This window comes from Ostrinia nubilalis, chromosome Z (assembly GCF_963855985.1).
Source record: "Ostrinia nubilalis chromosome Z, ilOstNubi1.1, whole genome shotgun sequence".
NCBI classification, from domain to species: Eukaryota; Metazoa; Arthropoda; class Insecta; order Lepidoptera; family Crambidae; genus Ostrinia; species Ostrinia nubilalis.
The window spans coordinates 10,521,423-10,540,374 of NC_087119.1; the positions used below are offsets into that span (position 1 = coordinate 10,521,423).

General features: G+C 42.1%; 2 protein-coding genes across 2 annotated transcripts in view; one reads left to right on the forward strand and one right to left on the reverse strand.

Annotated features, from left to right (window-relative positions):
* The window catches only part of LOC135086749 (circadian locomoter output cycles protein kaput), a 29,372-nt gene extending 12,638 nt beyond the window's left edge, over nucleotides 1-16,734 (forward strand). Inside the window, exons 8-14 of the mRNA XM_063981532.1 lie at nucleotides 386-624; nucleotides 1,101-1,248; nucleotides 1,896-2,088; nucleotides 3,747-3,926; nucleotides 5,306-5,503; nucleotides 8,443-8,559; nucleotides 11,836-16,734. Of these exons, the coding sequence (XP_063837602.1) occupies nucleotides 386-624; nucleotides 1,101-1,248; nucleotides 1,896-2,088; nucleotides 3,747-3,926; nucleotides 5,306-5,503; nucleotides 8,443-8,559; nucleotides 11,836-12,132 (1,372 nt within the window). The 3' untranslated portion in view covers nucleotides 12,133-16,734. The remainder of the gene's footprint in view (nucleotides 1-385; nucleotides 625-1,100; nucleotides 1,249-1,895; nucleotides 2,089-3,746; nucleotides 3,927-5,305; nucleotides 5,504-8,442; nucleotides 8,560-11,835) is intronic.
* Nucleotides 1-18,952, reverse strand: part of LOC135086941 (uncharacterized) — a 422,922-nt gene that overhangs the window by 180,008 nt on the left and 223,962 nt on the right. The window lies entirely within an intron of this gene.

Sequence of the window (18,952 nt, forward strand, 5' to 3'; positions counted from 1 at the left end):
CAAAAATTCGTTGACCTGACAGACCACGGGTTGATACGGAACGGATAAGAATGGTTCCGGTAGAGCAGAATACCACCCCCATTTTATCTGTGGATGTCGGATCCGGCCTCCCCAAAGACCAGGTTGGGGAATGTAGGTCAAATCCCTCCCTCCTCTACCTCCCTTTGCGTCTGGTAAATTAGAGAGAGAGACTTGCTCCTGCAGTGGAGATCCAATGACCATGTAAGCCTAGGATGCGCACCGCGATAATCTTTTATCGATTTTATACGATAAGCCCATAAAATCATCGATAGGATTTTATCTCGACGCGCATCCTAGCGCGGCTGATGATGATGAAGCTTCAAACAGACGGAAAATTAAAAGAGAGCATATGTTTTGTCCATAGGTTGCTATTCGTGTGCACAGGACGCCTCAACACGCCGCAACTGATCCGTGACGTGTCGCTGGTGGACTCGAATCGCAGCGAGTTCACCTCCCGCCACAGCCTCGAGTGGAAATTTCTTTTTCTCGACCACCGCGCACCCCCCATCATAGGATACCTCCCCTTCGAAGTACTCGGAACTTCTGGTTATGACTACTACCACTTCGACGACTTGGAGAAAGTCGTAACGTGTCATGAGGCGTGTAAGTTTCATAGAATATATCGTCAGTGGAAAGGAAAAAATGTTACCATGTGGCCAAATGGCGCTTTAGCATTTCATTTTTAGGGGTTAAAGATACGTAACTTACTTATTACTAAAATATAATATACCAAAATAAACTAATAAGTATTGCCGTGAGCTTTTTGTATGGAGTTTGACATATTTTTGGCGTTTGTCAAAGTTAAAGTATGATGGTGCAACCCAGCCTAAATATAACATTTTATTTATTTTTATAAAATCCCGTGACAGTGATAATTTTATAGTAAAAATCCAACTTAGTTTAAAATATTCAGTGAGGTTTGTTACAGCAGAAGTAGAAAAATGACGGAGTTTCTTCTTTATAGCACTAATACACATTTGGCAATCAGTCATTTAGTATCTTTAGGGGTTAAAGATATTTTGGGACGTCTTAAAAAATACCGTTTTGAAACTAAAAATCATAATAACTATCTTCTACAGTGATGCAAAAAGGAGAGCTGACATCGTGCTACTATCGATTCCTGACCAAAGGCCAGCAGTGGATTTGGCTGCAGACGCGTTTCTACATCACCTACCACCAGTGGAACTCTAAGCCTGAGTTCGTCGTGTGTACCCACCGCGTAGTTAGGTAAGTACCTCTCATTGCTTACTATGGGCTGATTTTTCAATAGTCAGATCTTTTAACTGAAGAATAACCTTGTCATTTTGACATATTTCCCATACTGGAACTGTCAATGTGCCAAACTTATTCTTCAGTTAATAAAAGTTATCCGACGATTGAAAAATCAGTACTCAGTCTCGCTCTCGCTCTCTGAGTAAACTCACGTTTTTACATTTCGTTTCATTGCTAAATTCGTCGTAAGTTCAAAACACAACAAAAGGAAAGTAAACAATGTCAGCAAAAAACTTTTGACTATTTGGAAAGAGCTGAAACATGCTTGTTGTTTTCTTTAAATGAAAATTTGCTTTAGTCATTGCTCGTATTTCGTCAGGCATCCTTGAAGCCATTAAAGCTTGTAAAGTTGAACACGATGATTTACTATAAATTTTAAATTAAAAAAAATGTGTTAGCCAAAAATTTCTTTACCTATTCATTCATTCATATCGTATAGCTGTTTTTCCGTAATAAAAACAATTTTATATCCAATGTATTGGTATTACAATTAAATATTCTTACAAACTAACTAACTTTTACAAAAAGGAGCTTTTTCCAGTGTGTAAGAAGAAACCTTACTTATCGCCAGAGTGTTTACTAATCAGCTCTTTTATTTGTAGCTGCACAGACATAGCTAAGAGCATGAAGCAGGAAGGCGCCGAGGCGGACACCGTAAGCGAGGCGGAGATGAACCGCGGCGTCATGATAGAGGCGCCCGCCGAGGAGGCCGCGGCCGCCATGTCGCCGCCCTACATGAACGAGGGCGGGGACAACTTCCCCAACACGTCCTACCAGCCCTTGTCGCAGGTCAGTGCGGGGTTTGATCACACAGGTGACACTGGCAGCGTGACGTCATGATAGAGGCACCCGCCCGCCGCGGCCGCCATGTCGCCGCCCTACATGAACGAGGGCGGGGACAACTTCCCCAACACGTCCTACCAGCCCTTGTCGCAGGTCAGTGCGGGGTTTGATCACACAGGTGACACTGGCAGCGTGACGTCATGATGGAGGCACCCGCCCGCCGCGGCCGCCATGTCGCCGCCCTACATGAACGAGGGCGGGGACAACTTCCCCAACACGTCCTACCAGCCCTTGTCGCAGGTCAGTGCGGGGTTTGATCACACAGGTGACACTGGCAGCGTGACGTCATGATGGAGGCGCCCGCCCGCCGCGGCCGCCATGTCGCCGCCCTACATGAACGAGGGCGGGGACAACTTCCCCAACACGTCCTACCAGCCCTTGTCGCAGGTCAGTGCGGGGTTTGATCACACAGGTGACACTGGCAGCGTGACGTCATGATGGAGGCGCCCGCCCGCCGCGGCCGCCATGTCGCCGCCCTACATGAACGAGGGCGGGGACAACTTCCCCAACACGTCCTACCAGCCCTTGTCGCAGGTCAGTGCGGGGTTTGATCACACAGGTGACACTGGCAGCGTGACGTCATGATGGAGGCGCCCGCCGAGGAGGCCGCGGCCGCCATGTCGCCGCCCTACATGAACGAGGGCGGGGACAACTTCCCCAACACGTCCTACCAGCCCTTGTCGCAGGTCAGTGCGGGGTTTGATCACACAGGTGACACTGGCAGCGTGACGTCATGATGGAGGCACCCGCCCGCCGCGGCCGCCATGTCGCCGCCCTACATGAACGAGGGCGGGGACAACTTCCCCAACACGTCCTACCAGCCCTTGTCGCAGGTCAGTGCGGGGTTTGATCACACAGGTGACACTGGCAGCGTGACGTCATGATGGAGGCACCCGCCCGCCGCGGCCGCCATGTCGCCGCCCTACATGAACGAGGGCGGGGACAACTTCCCCAACACGTCCTACCAGCCCTTGTCGCAGGTCAGTGCGGGGTTTGATCACACAGGTGACACTGGCAGCGTGACGTCATGATAGAGGCGCCCGCCGAGGAGGCCGCGGCCGCCATGTCGCCGCCCTACATGAACGAGGGCGGGGACAACTTCCCCAACACGTCCTACCAGCCCTTGTCGCAGGTCAGTGCGAGGTTTGATCACACAGGTGACACTGGCAGCGTGACGTCATGATGGAGGCCCCGCCGAGGAGGCCGCGGCCGCCATGTCGCCGCCCTACATGAACGAGGGCGGGGACAACTTCCCCAACACGTCCTACCAGCCCTTGTCGCAGGTCAGTGCGGGGTTTGATCACACAGGTGACACTGGCAGCGTGACGTCATGATGGAGGCACCCGCCCGCCGCGGCCGCCATGTCGCCGCCCTACATGAACGAGGGTGGAGACAACTTCCTGTTGTGTTACCATAAGGGTCACTTTAAAATTAGGGATTGATAGTGAAAACGAGCATCAGTCTTCTTTTGTCAGCCTCTCAACCAAATACAGTAATTTATAACTTACATGACACATGATAAGTGCGAGCTAGGCTGCTAGTCCACGCACTGTTTTCTCTTCTAATGCAATAGATATTATTATGTAACCCATAATGAATTTTGTTTCCAGCCCGCCTCAGTGAAGTCGGCCTCGGCGGGCAGCACGTCGGGCACCGTAGCCACGTGCACCACGGCCACGGCGGGCGCGTCGTGGGCGCGCACCACGCACGCGCGCTACACCACCGGCGGCTCCGACACCGCCTCGCTGTCCGGCGAGTCGCGCTCCTCGCAGCGGAACAACCAGCGTGAGGTCCAGCGCGAGGTTAGTTGAGCTAAATATACAGGGTGGAAACGATAAGTGAGCGTGCGCTACACCACCGGCGGCTCCGACACCGCCTCGCTGTCCGGCGAGTCGCGCTCCTCGCAGCGGAACAACCAGCGTGAGGTCCAGCGCGAGGTGAGTGGAGCTAAATATACAGGGTGGAAACGATAAGTGAGCGTGCGCTACACCACCGGCGGCTCCGACACCGCCTCGCTGTCCGGCGAGTCGCGCTCCTCGCAGCGGAACAACCAGCGTGAGGTCCAGCGCGAGGTGAGTGGAGCTAAATATACAGGGTGGAAACGATAAGTGAGCGTGCGCTACACCACCGGCGGCTCCGACACCGCCTCGCTGTCCGGCGAGTCGCGCTCCTCGCAGCTGAACAACCAGCGTGAGGTCCAGCGTGAGGTGAGTTGAGCTAAATATACAGGGTGGAAACGATAAGTGAGCGTGCGCTACACCACCGGCGGCTCCGACACCGCCTCGCTGTCCGGCGAGTCGCGCTCCTCGCAGCGGAACAACCAGCGTGAGGTCCAGCGCGAGGTGAGTGGAGCTAAATATACAGGGTGGAAACGATAAGTGAGCGTGCGCTACACCACCGGCGGCTCCGACACCGCCTCGCTGTCCGGCGAGTCGCGCTCCTCGCAGCTGAACAACCAGCGTGAGGTCCAGCGTGAGGTGAGTTGAGCTAAATATACAGGGTGGAAACGATAAGTGAGCGTGCGCTACACCACCGGCGGCTCCGACACCGCCTCGCTGTCCGGCGAGTCGCGCTCCTCGCAGCGGAACAACCAGCGTGAGGTCCAGCGCGAGGTGAGTGGAGCTAAATATACAGGGTGGAAACGATAAGTGAGCGTGCGCTACACCACCGGCGGCTCCGACACCGCCTCGCTGTCCGGCGAGTCGCGCTCCTCGCAGCGGAACAACCAGCGTGAGGTCCAGCGCGAGGTGAGTGGAGCTAAATATACAGGGTGGAAACGATAAGTGAGCGTGCGCTACACCACCGGCGGCTCCGACACCGCCTCGCTGTCCGGCGAGTCGCGCTCCTCGCAGCTGAACAACCAGCGTGAGGTCCAGCGCGAGGTTAGTTGAGCTAAATATACAGGGTGGAAACGATAAGTGAGCGTGCGCTACACCGCCGGCGGCTCCGACACCGCCTCGCTGTCCGGCGAGTCGCGCTCCTCGCAGCTGAACAACCAGCGTGAGGTCCAGCGCGAGGTGAGTTGACCTAATATACAGGCGGGCGCGTCGTGGGCGCGCACCACGCACGCGCGCTACACCTGATAAAATATCATATTCAAATGAGGCTGATAAAATATCATATTCAAATGAGGCCGCAATAATCTAACCTTTGTCCTTGGCCCTAACAGCCACAGATGGTGTTGCAGGTGGTGGAGCCGACCCTGGTGCCGCAGCACGGCATAGGCGCGCAGTACCTCGATCCGTCGCCATACGTGGGCGTGGCCAGCGCGGTGGGCGTGGCCGGAGCGGTGGGCGTGCCCGGCGTTATGCCGCTGCCGTTGCCGCCGCTGCCGGTCATCGTGTCGCAGGATCAGGCGCAGATGCAGGTGAGAATCGCTACCTGAAAGCTATAACAGCAGTCGGCACGGGAGAGGTGATTTTGACATACACTCGCTCGGCATCAACTAAATAGCACCTCCCGTGACAATAACTTTGAAGATTTTTTTCTCACACAATCATGGTGCCCCACTAATATTGGTGTTATTTAAAAGCCCAATTAATAAACTTAAAGAAAAACACATTTAATTTTTATATAAACAATTAACAAGCACCATAAATGTGACTTGAAAAAAGCCACACTTGGGGCTCACCTGATTTTTAATTAATTACGGACTTTTAATTAAGGAATTTTGGCATATTGACAGTTTCAGTATGGGAAATATGTCAAAATGTTAAGTTTATTCTTCAGTTAAAAGTTATCGGACGATTGAAAAATCAGCCCTATGTTGCCAATTTTTAGTTTCATGCTACTGTGATGAAGTTGTCTGTTAGATTATGTAGTTTACGCATTTTACAAGACTTTTGATAAACTAGACTAGCAGTTCAGTTTTTTTTTCAAAATGACGCCGTTTTATCAATCAATCTCAAACTTAGTTATTGGTCGCGCAACGATAGTTGAGGCTATCAACACAAGTAAAGATTTGTATCTGTATACGCCGCTGACTGCGCTGACGTCTTGCGGAGTCGGTCTGACAAGTGGTTTATTTCGAGGTAGCAAGTGTATAGTTCCAATATACTGAACTGTCCTATCCATGACATTGACAGCGTGGCGCCACCGTCAATACCGGATCGCTGGTTCCGATTTTTGCCATGTTGGAAACCATACAGGGTGGCCAAAACAGTGAGGTCTAAAAGAAAAATTTAGATTCCTTACATCAAGGTGTACCTAAATCACCCCCATGTATGTAATACGATTGTGCATAGTTTAGGAGATAGAGTTAATTTTGTGATATTTTCAAATTTTGTGACCTAGTAGGCTTTAAACATTTTTATCTTTTTTTGGGGTGACTTTTCTCAGAATTCTATTTTTTGAGGTAGGTAGGAGGTAGGAAGCCATAGTTCCTTAGTAGTTTAGTAGTCCCTTCCACCTTCAGCCTAATCATCAGTTTTCACCAGGTGTGATGAAGGGCAAGAGCTTCCTCGTTGAGAATAAAAACATGTTCTGTCCAGTTACTGCTTTAAATCTGTTCTACGCAATGTAAACTTAGAGGATTCCCAATATTAATTCACTCTAAGAAAGTCAAAAACATGTAACGGAATCTCCGACTTACCACTTTAGTGGACCGATTACAGGAAATAGTGGCCTATTAAGTACATGTTTTTTTGTATTATTATGAAAGTTCAGGAAACGGCGCAGTTTTTAAAATGGTTTTGGACCTATGGAAGTTCTTTTTTTTACTTAAACTTTTAAGTTGAAAATTTGATAGTGTTCTGATAAAAGCATAATTTTAATGTTTCTAGCAAAACTTTTGTATCTTGAATCAAAGATAGGAAGGTTATTATTTTTTTCAAACATCTGCAATTCATAACAAATCTGTCGAAAAAAAGAAATCTGAAAAAAGTCAACCCAAAAAAAAGATAAAAATGTTTAAAGCCTACTAGGTCATACAATTTTAAAATATCACAAAATTAACTCTATCTCCTAAACTAAGCACAATCGTATAATATACATGGGGGTGATTTAGGTACACCTTGATGTAAGGAATCTAATTTTTTCTTTTAGACCTCACTGTTTTGGCCACCCTGTATAGTTGAACGATGGTAGCGCCCCCCTGTCATTCAGTTTGGTGGGACAGTTCAGCGTGGATCATTTAAACTTGTCGGCCGTTTGGTGTAGTGGTTCAGAACGGACTACTATGCCGAGAGGTCCCGGGTTCGATTCAGGGCCGGGCAGAAATTGAAATGATGAATTTTAATTTATGTGACGGGTCTGGGTGTGACTATGTATAATATTTATGTATTAAAAAAAAAAAGTATATAAGTAGTATATCCGTTAAGCTAGCACCCATAACACAAGCATTAAGTTGCTTACTTTGGGGCTAGCTGGCGCTGTGTGAAATTGTCCAAAGATTTATTTATTTATTTATTTAAACTCGATATTTGGACTTGAAGGCTGTGGCATAATGTGCTATTTGTGTTCTGTATTCAAATATTACATCAGTGTGAGTACGTGTTCGCCTCAACTTGCGTTGAGCGACCTATAGTAAGAAAATTGTCTAAGATCAAAGCATTTTGTTTGATTTATGCAATCCCCAGATAAATATTTATGAATTTACACTTTCAGCTTGTGTCAACAGGGAATATGCAAATAATGAAAAACATAATAATATTGTAGAATATAGAATGCATATTCCCTGTTTATGTCTGTCAATTAAGGGTGGTATCGACTAAATAGTAATCTCAGAATAAATCGTCAGTTTTGACATATTTCCCATACTGAAACTGTCAATGTGCCAGTTATACCAGGAGTTATTCTCGGATACAAGTTTGGTCGAATCAGGCCTAAGCCAGCCAAAATTTAATTATTAGTTGTATTCTATAGATGTTACAGTCAAAACTCATTTGACTTGTTTTTGCAGTCAAAAGTGGATTTGACCGATGCCCTTGGTCAATTTCGCTTTTAACTAATTTTTTCAGTCAAAAGTGGTTTTGACCGATTATGAGCTTTGACTGTAACAGATATAAATTAATTTATTGCTATTGGGCGAATTGTGATTGATATGAGAGGCGAGTTTACCTACGAAATTGCAGTTTTGATAAGATAAATTATCAACGAAATTAATTTTTCCATACAAACATCTTTTTGCTTTTGGTACCGAAAGGTCTGAATGCTATAGAAAACATGAAAAATAGAATAACTATAAAATGGAAAAAATCTGCAATTTTATAGGTAAAGACAATATTGCGTGGTATGATTGTTCATAACGCGATCGTAACTGTTTTGCCATTGCTATTTGATGCGAGCTAGTGGCCGTGGCAGGAGCAGTTGCAACGCAAGCACGAGGAGCTGCAGCAGATGATCGTGAGGCAGCAGGAGGAGCTGCGCCAGGTCAAGGAACAGCTGCTGCTGGCCAGGCTGGGGATACTGCAGCCGCTTATAAACGTAAGCACAAACAATTGTAAACCTTAACATCCGCGACATAAAGGCCTCAACTACGATCGTGAGGCACCAGGAGCTGCGCCAGGTCAAGGAACAGCTGCTGCTGGCCAGGCTGGGGATACTGCAGCCGCTTATAAACGTAAGCACAAACAATTGTAAACCTTAACATCCGCGACATAAAGGCCTCAACTACGATCGTGAGGCACCAGGAGCTGCGCCAGGTCAAGGAACAGCTGCTGCTGGCCAGGCTGGGGATACTGCAGCCGCTTATAAACGTAAGCACAAACAATTGTAAACCTTAACATCCGCGACATAAAGGCCTCAACTACGATCGTGAGGCACCAGGAGCTGCGCCAGGTCAAGGAACAGCTGCTGCTGGCCAGGCTGGGGATACTGCAGCCGCTTATAAACGTAAGCACAAACAATTGTAAACCTTAACATCCGCGACATAAAGGCCTCAACTACGATCGTGAGGCACCAGGAGCTGCGCCAGGTCAAGGAACAGCTGCTGCTGGCCAGGCTGGGGATACTGCAGCCGCTTATAAACGTAAGCACAAACAATTGTAAACCTTAACATCCGCGACATAAAGGCCTCAACTACGATCGTGAGGCACCAGGAGCTGCGCCAGGTCAAGGAACAGCTGCTGCTGGCCAGGCTGGGGATACTGCAGCCGCTTATAAACGTAAGCACAAACAATTGTAAACCTTAACATCCGCGACATAAAGGCCTCAACTACGATCGTGAGGCACCAGGAGCTGCGCCAGGTCAAGGAACAGCTGCTGCTGGCCAGGCTGGGGATACTGCAGCCGCTTATAAACGTAAGCACAAACAATTGTAAACCTTAACACCCGCGACATAAAGGCCTCAACTACGATCGTGAGGCACCAGGAGCTGCGCCAGGTCAAGGAACAGCTGCTGCTGGCCAGGCTGGGGATACTGCAGCCGCTTATAAACGTAAGCACAAACAATTGTAAACCTTAACATCCGCGACATAAAGGCCTCAACTACGATCGTGAGGCACCAGGAGCTGCGCCAGGTCAAGGAACAGCTGCTGCTGGCCAGGCTGGGGATACTGCAGCCGCTTATAAACGTAAGCACAAACAATTGTAAACCTTAACATCCGCGACATAAAGGCCTCAACTACGATCGTGAGGCACCAGGAGCTGCGCCAGGTCAAGGAACAGCTGCTGCTGGCCAGGCTGGGGATACTGCAGCCGCTTATAAACGTAAGCACTAACAATTGTAAACCTTAACATCCGCGACATAAAGGCCTCAACTACGATCGTGAGGCACCAGGAGCTGCGCCAGGTCAAGGAACAGCTGCTGCTGGCCAGGCTGGGGATACTGCAGCCGCTTAGGGCTATATTTCACCGGGACACCATGGCGGCGCAACCAGTCACCGGCTACCAACAAAATGTATGCAGCTTTGCGCAACCAAACGGACACCAGGTGAATAACTCTACAGGGTGTTACTTTGCATTCTTGCCATATTTACAGAGGTTACTATATTACTGATACTGAACACAAATCCGTAAAAAAATTATGCCCGAAATTTTTTTTTAATCTTGATTATTTTATTTTATCGACAATCTGTTAAACACCACTAATTATCGTAACTCATGCACATCACTTGTTGGCGATGGCGATGGAGACTTTTTTACTTTTTATTGTATTTTTAAATATCTATTGCAATCTATTGTCTTTAAAATGTCTTTTTGACACTTGTAAAAAACTGAGAAATTCATCAATCACAAATCACGTTATAAATAATACATAAATTTCTGAAGCGTATTCAAACAACGAATAATTTAATCAAAATGGTGCTTGGAGTGTCTGCAAGACGTCTTAGACGAAATGCTTGATGACGTACCCTTAGCGTTACACCAAATGCTCTACTACCAGCAGGATGGTGCTCCCCCACAATAAGGACGTCAAGTGCGCGAATAATAACGTTTGGTGAACAGTGGATTGGACGAGGGGTCCAGTAGCTTGGCCACCACGATCCTCGGACCTGACACCAATGGATTTTTGGAGTGACTTGAAACGACTGGTATGCGCAGAAGAGATAAACAGTGTTAAACGCGTTACACGAAAGGATTGTTTTAGTGAAACTGTGAGACAAAACGTTTATGTGTTGCGAAAACTAAAGCGAAAAACCTACGCTTCGCAGTGCTAGACTGTGCCTTGATCAGATGATCAGAACGGAGGCCACTTTGAACACTTGCTTCGCAGTATGTAAACTTTGTAAGTAGGAACTTTTTAATAAATAATTATTTGTGAATAAGGTGATTTCATTTCATACTTAATTTATTAATTTGTAAAAATAGGGTACAATGTTATAAATTAATTAAAACCCTAATAATTATTACGTATTTTTGACGGTCATAAGCCCGTAAAGTAGAAAGGGAAATCTGAAATCAACTGAAGAGTATTTTAAAATAATTATTATGACTGGATAAAAAGGCTGGTACCCAGAGCCATAAATCAACAGATTATTAAGAACTAGGCCACGCCCACTAGGTTTATTCCACTTGCACCTGTAGAACGTGCGAGACAAAATTGGTTTATTCCGATTTGTACTGAAAAACCAAATTTACTAAAATCTTAGTGTACTTTATGGGAGTCTCTTGTTTATCTTAAATAATAGGTATTGTTCCCTACTTTTATCTCTGTGAATATGGCAAGAATGCAAAGTAACACGGTGTATAGAGCTGTATACATTTTGTTGGTAGCCGGCGACTTGTTGCGCCGCCATGGTGTCCCGGTGAAATATAGCCCATAAACGTAAGAACAAACAATTGTAAACCTTAATACCCACGACATAAAGGCCACACTCTATTGGAAATATTCGTCATTTATGATAAACTGTCATTATTATGCTGTTGTAACAGGTGTGATTTTGTATGAAAAAATAATCATAATAATGATGTACACACATAGTAAACCGTAAATGAAATTATTACGTACATAATTACGTAAATAATTACGTTCTAATGAGGGTTTTCGCGATGGAAAAATCCGCCAGATGGCAATACGTAGACGCGAGGTCTAAATGCTGCATGATTGGTGGATTTTGACATATCTGTCAATGTCATGTCAAAAATAACCAATCATGCAGCACTTGGACCTCGCGTCTACGTATTGCCATCTGGCGGATTTTTCAATCGCGAAAACCCTCATTGGAAATAAATGAGTGTGGTGGATCTACACTTCAGCATGCCTACTCCAAATGTATTTATTTGTGTAAGCCTCCTTGTCATCGATTTTAACGCTTCTAGGTGCCACAAGCATACGTCAGCTCGGAAGAAATGCAGCAGCGTCTCCCAGCACAAATGGCGTACGAGACGAACCAGGCCCTCGCGCTGGAGTTCCCGCAGCAGCTGCAGCAGCAGCAGCCGCAGCAGCAGCAGCAACAGCAGCAGCAGCATCAGCAGCAGCAACAGCAGCAGCAGCAGCAGCAGCAACAGCAGCAGCAGCAGCAGCAGCAGCAGCAGCAGCAGATGCAGCAACAACAGATGCAACACCAGCAGCTCCCGCCGCACAGCGGTGGGCGTCACCCTCACATGCAACAGTAAAGCTCCGACTGTTATTACACAGGCAATTTGTTAAAGTTGCATTTTATGTACATCTTACACTTGTTTCCTGACCTTTATTAAGCTGAGCTTAAGCTTGTTATGCGAGTTGAAATTTTTCATCGTTTTTGGACCATAAACAACGCAATGAAGTTTTAAATAAAAAAAATATAATGAAACTATCAGTTTCGATACGGCTCATCTACAATATTACATGATTATTTTTCTCTTTTCTTCCTATAGGACTTGAAGTACACTCAACATCAAATAAATCGCACCTTCCGCGACGCGAACTTTAAAGATTTTCTTCTGACACAATCATGGTGCCCCAACAATATTGGTGTTATTTGAAAGCCCAATAAATATCCTTAAAGAAAAACACATTTAATTTCTTAATAAATGATTAACATATACCATAAATGTGACTTGAAAAAAAACCTCACTTTGGGCTCACCTCTGGGATCAATTAGACCAATTTTTATGGTTATAAAACCAAATAATGATCCCACGTGTCCTCTTTGGATGGATTAATCCCAAATTAACAGTTTTATTGCCATAAAAATTGGCTCAAGCGTAACTACCTATTTTTTGAAGAAGTGACTCTGGATCCTTCTAAAGACACATTTTTGAGGTAAAAACCTTTTCTTTAATGAAATGAAGTTTAGAACTAGGCTTTTAAATGGTGCCAATATTGGTGGGAAGTCGGGATGCATACTTTTGAAAGTGCTTGTCGCGGGAGGTGCGATTTATTTGATGTCGAGTGTAGTATTCGATTTTTGGCCACATCATACTTGCGGCAATTGCACAGGTAAGCCTTGTTTTTTTACATACCGCAGCTTACGCGCACCCTTATTGCTCGAAGTATTGATACTATTTGATACCAACAACGTCGAGTTTTTAATTCAAAGTGAAATATTGCAAGATAACATAATCTTTGTATCTCAATCGTATCTCTTTTCTTAGCGAAGGGAATCGGGGGTCTACCATTAGGAAAACAAATGAAGCTGACTGTAGTTAATTAATGCCAATATAGCGAATTTATGAGCCCGCACATTAATGTTTAAAAATAGAAAAAAAGTGTTATTCTCAACATCAAAAATGTTGCTGGATCCATTTTGTTAAAGTTGTCACGTAACGAACTACTATTAACCGTTGCATTACTATGGGAACCGCATGCGTTCGTCCAGCGCTCAGCTAACGATTCTGGTCGCAGTGGCAATGGAGAAGTTTGATGTTAAAAAACATTATATTTCACTGAATGAGATTAAAATATAGACCAAAACTAAAAAGACGGTGAAGTTTTTTTTAAATCCATCAAGAAATTACTGAAAAATGTATTATTTAAATTACCGTGGTGCCGTGGATTCACGCCACCCGTTCTAGTTTCAACCACAATGCTTACCACCCTGGCGCATTGTCGAGAATGACACTATAATGTCAAAGTCTTCTTCTTCTTTTTGTATATGGCCAGGTCCGGGATATGTCAAAAAAAGGTTACAAAATTTTACTAATAAAGAATCTTGAGTGACCCTGGCTGAAAAATTAAAAACTCCTAGATTTAAAAAAAATGCATCTGTAACAGCACTGGACCAGGGGTGATTCACTGTTTGTACTCCAAATGAGTGCCGTGACGTCACCGATCAAATGGCGCGAAATATTTGTTATGCGCAACTTTGGGGCCCTGTAACTTGTAAAGATTCCTTCACAATTATTTTTGGTTTTACTTATATTTTCAAGTTTTATGAATAGAAAAAAATTGGAAACTTCTCCATCTACTAGTACAAGTAGTGCAGTGGTTAATGGTAGTTTAATATGATTAGCGCTAACACATACTATCCTTGCTTGTAATGCGCCTTCATGATATGACTACAGTAATTACCCTTTCATTTATATTAGTGATAAACGGGTAATATTATCCATTTATTAATGATAATTAAAATAATTCTTTGAAAACCAAAGCACTGATGTTGTGAATTTGGATATTATAAGTAATCCAAGCACATTTAAATGTTTTGAAGCTTTCGTATTTAATCTTGTAATTATAAATGTTTTTAAGAATAAATGTAATATAGAAGTATTTAAGCAGTCCTCTTATTGGTGACTACGTACAGTCGACGTCAAATAGTTAGTGACACAAAAGTAGCCAAAAAGTTAGCAACACGTCTTTGTTATAATTGGAATAAGATTGGGTTGTCAACTTTTTGGCCACTGAGTGTCACGGACTATTTGACGCTGGCTGTACATACAAGGTGTAAGGGACAGGTTGACAAAGACTTGCAGTGATTGTAGAACATACTTAAACCAATAGTGTGTGCCGCGGAAAATGTAGATTTTCTCACTTTGGTAGTGATCTGAGTTCACTGTTTGAGTGTTTCCCAATCTATCCATTACACTGAGTATTTAATCATAAATCATGTAGAACAGATATTTATTAAGTTGGAATGAGCAATGGCTACTTTTTATTTAAGGCTGTGTAATTTCGTAACTTTACGGTTGACTGCTGAATGTGAATGTTTTAAATACATTTTACGTGTACAGGCAGCATCACTATTTAGGGTCAGCATAGTAAATAGGCAAACTAATGTAGCTGAATAACGAAAGGAAAATATTTATTTACGTGCTAAGACGCTACTTGGCTAAGTAAATTTGTGCCAAATACGGTGTCAAATTTGGATAAGATGATCAGGTATAGTTCGTTTCATCCACGAAGATGCGCGGTGTCGAGGGATGCGGGGAGTTTGATCCGACCAATCCGAGCAGCGTTGCTATTGGATAGTTGTGAGTGCGTGCGCAAACTATAATGACGACGCTCGGATTGGTCGGATCATGCTCGAATCGGAACTATAATATTCGAGAGTAGTCTTGTAGTTGTATGGCCATGGGATGACGAAAGACTCCTGTCTAGCAATATTGAGAATGTATTCTATTACACCTGCAAACAGTGATGCGGTTTGTTCCTCTTTTTTATCTTTGCCGTTTTATTATAAATATGTCTTAGTTTAATTTATAAGCCTAAATGTCTATAGGTACTGGTCATGAGCCATCTTTGTCTCGGTGCCACGCGAGTCGTTTAATTACATTTACGTATACTGGGTGGAAACGATAAGTGATCTCACTCGATTATTTCTAAAGTATACAAGATATCGAAAACTGGTTATTGATCCTGAAAGTGCTTCACGCGATCTTTCAAAAAGTATCAATAATAGGTTACATAATATTAAACTGGATCTATCTGAAAATTCAATGTTTCCAGCATCCATACATTTGGTAAAGCCGTATAATATTACAAACTACTCATGATATCGTAAAACTGGTTACTGATTTTAAAAGTGCTTCACAAGCTCTATCCAATGGTACCAATAATATGTTATAGAATAAACTGGATCTATCCAAAAATGTAATGTTTCCTTCTTCCATACATTTAGTACTAACTAAAACCAATGTTTTCCATAAATAATTTTAAATGAGAATGCAATTAACAAGTTTATAAGAGTTTATTATTTAATAATAAAAAATACACTTCTAATATTATGTGGTTGGCATACATTTAGTATGGAAGCTGGAAACATTGAATTTTCAGATAGATCCGGTTTATTCTGTAACCTACTATTGGTACCATTTGAAAGAGCTCTTGAAGCACTTTCAGGATCAGTAACCAGTTTTTCGGTATCGTGTATAGTTTAGAAATAATCGAGTGAGATCACTTATCGTTTTCACTCTGTAGATTCGAATTATTTAAGTGCCATCGATTTTTTGGACATATTTTAATTGTATAATTTTCATTATTATAACATAAATTTGATCTCGCTATTAAAAACCCAAATGTTTTACGCACATAAGTATATTGGATAGACAACGCAAGCAGTTAATTCTACTTTAAATACAGGTGTATATTTTATCCTAATCTCCATACAATCGAGATCACCTAAAACTGTTTACATTCATCAACGTAACCTCTTTTTAGTAGTCATTTAATTAACATTATGTAAAGATACCCCGTGGTCAGCAACTTTGGTGGCAGTTGCAGTTTGAAAAAGTATACATAATAATAATAACGATTTAAATAAATACATAAATCGGTTCTTAGCGAATATTTAGCCGTTTTGCGTATTATTTGTTTTCTTTTAATAAATATTAACGAACTTGCGTTGACTTCTTAATATGCCAGTGTTCGTAAGAAATTATTTTCATATGAATAGGCGTGACGACAGTATAAAAAATCGTCGATTTAATGACTTAGGGATTTACATAAAAAAAATAAAATTGAAAGACTAGTTCAGTTTTATTGAAAATATTAGCTTTCCGCCCGCGGCTTCGCCCGGGGTTTTCCCGGAAATTATTCAATTTTTCTCGCCGTAAAACTATCCTTGGATTTCAAAGAACATTTAAAAAAAATTGGTAAAATTGGTCCAGGCGTTGTTGAGTTATGGGCTTACCAACACATTTTGCGATTCATTTTTATATTATAGATTAAGATTAATTAGATTTTCAATAAAATAAAACATTAAAATGCTGCAATCGGCCATTTTTACTGAAAGTCGATTTTAATTGACACTCCGCTGTCGATACTGTCATTGTTTTGAATCACATTACAAATACTCTACTTTTCAACCGACTTCAAAAAAGGAGGAGGTTCTCAATGAAGAATGTTCACTAATTTTGTTTTTTAGCTTTCTGTATTCTCTGTTAAAAATAAAAAATACACGTGAAAAAATTATTTCGATACGTCAATTAGTTTCCAAGATATTGAATTTTAAAAGTGCGGGAGGCGCCGGCCCGCCATTTTATGCGCGTGACGTCATATTACAGTGACTGGCCCATATTTGTATGGGTGGAATCTTGCAAGCTGAATTAAGACCCACTTCCAGCCAACCGATTAAGCTGAAATTTCGCAAACACATGTGATTTGGATGACCATGCAATATTATGATGACATGGAGCTGATCTGATGATGGAGCTGGAAGGTGGCCATAGGAACTCTATAATGAAACGACTTAAATCCATCGAGTTTGGGTTCGTTCGTTTTGTATTGACGAGTACTTTAATTCTATATAGTAATCAGGGTCTAATGATGGAGCTGGAAGGTAATTCGCAATAAAAGGACACAATCGCATCAAGTTTGGGTTTGGTTCAATTTTAATTTCTGTGATGGGTCTGGGTGTAAATATGTATAATAAGTTTGTATTTACAAAAAAAAATGAATTTAAGTATGTTTATATCCGTTTTCTAGTGAGCGGACACTGTGAATGTACGTCACGCGGGGTCACGTGACCGTCGGCGGGACTCAATATTTAAGCGAACTTTGAATGCCTATAAAATCATAACTACTGGGTATTTTTGAATGAAATAAAAAATAATGTATTTGTAAATGTAAAAGCCTAACTGTAACATAGGTTTCAAGTGATTTTGCATACCTAGTAACATTCTCAATTCGACCCGTATGTTTTTTTTTTTTTTTTTCTATGTTTGTTACGCGATAACTCCGCCAATTATGAACCGATTTGAACAAATCTTTTTTCGGCGTATAGGTAATACCTCAAGGGTGGTCTCATTTAAATTTAATAATAGAAAAAACAACCCCCAAGGGTGGAAAATTGGGGATGAACTTTTCTATACGCAATATCTCCGCCGATTATAAATCAATTTGAACGATTATTTTTTTGTTGAATAGGTATTATCAAAAGGGTGGTTTCATGCGAATTTGAAGAAAATATTTCACCCCCAAGGGTGGAAAATTGGGGATGAACTTTTTTATACGCAATATTTTTAATTTTTAGTTTTTTTTTGTGTTCACGCATTTGAAGTCGGTTTTATTTTTTTTAAAAGTTAATTATTAAGATTGATTAACTAATGCTAGATTTGAAATTTCATGTAAGTTTTTGCAGAGAGATAGAAATTTCCGTTACTAATTTTCGTGTTAAAGAATTCATATCTAAATCTAACTAAAATATCGTATCGTCATACTTATCTAATCGGCGATAATGCATAAATATTCGGAAAAGGTATTTGGATTAGGTATTTTAAAATATTTAGAGTAGGTGGATTAGGTATTGTTTTTACTTAATCCGGCTCATCTCTAATGTTTATTAATAATGTCAAAACCGACGCCATGACGCTTGGGAGCTGTTTTTGCGCACTATTGAAAAAATATTAGAAAAATTGCCCTAAACTAAAGTTTATTACCGAAATATAGATTTTTCGTAAATAGTAAATGTCTACATTACGGAAGAGGATTTCAAAACTTTCGTCACGCCTATTTTATTAATATAATGTTCACCACATTACTAAATCTAAATTATTTTTCTTCCAGTTGTTAGTTTTCTCATATTTTTACCATGTTGTTTTGTTATTTGTGTTTTTGTTAGATTTTTATAAAGTATAAGTACACAATTATTAGCAAAATATTAATTATTTTGACATTAATTTTATGGTTTTTCAAAATTTTATTTAGAATGTTATATTGATTTATTATTACGTATTGATTTAAGAGTTAAATAAATTGAGATCGTTTATCATGTTATTTCAATATACAGGGTGGAAACGTTAAGTGATCTCACTCGATTATTTCTAAACTATACAAGATTTTGAATAACTGATTACTGATTCTGAAAGTGCTTCATAAGCTCTTTGAAATGGTACCAATAATAGGTTACAGAATAAACTGTATCTAATCGAAAATTTAATGTTTCCAGCTTCCATACATATAGTAAAACCACATAATATTAAAAACTATTCAAGATGTTCAAAAGCTGGTTACTGATCCTCAAAGTATTTCACGAGCTCTATCCAACAGTACCAATAATAGGTTACAAAATAAACTGGA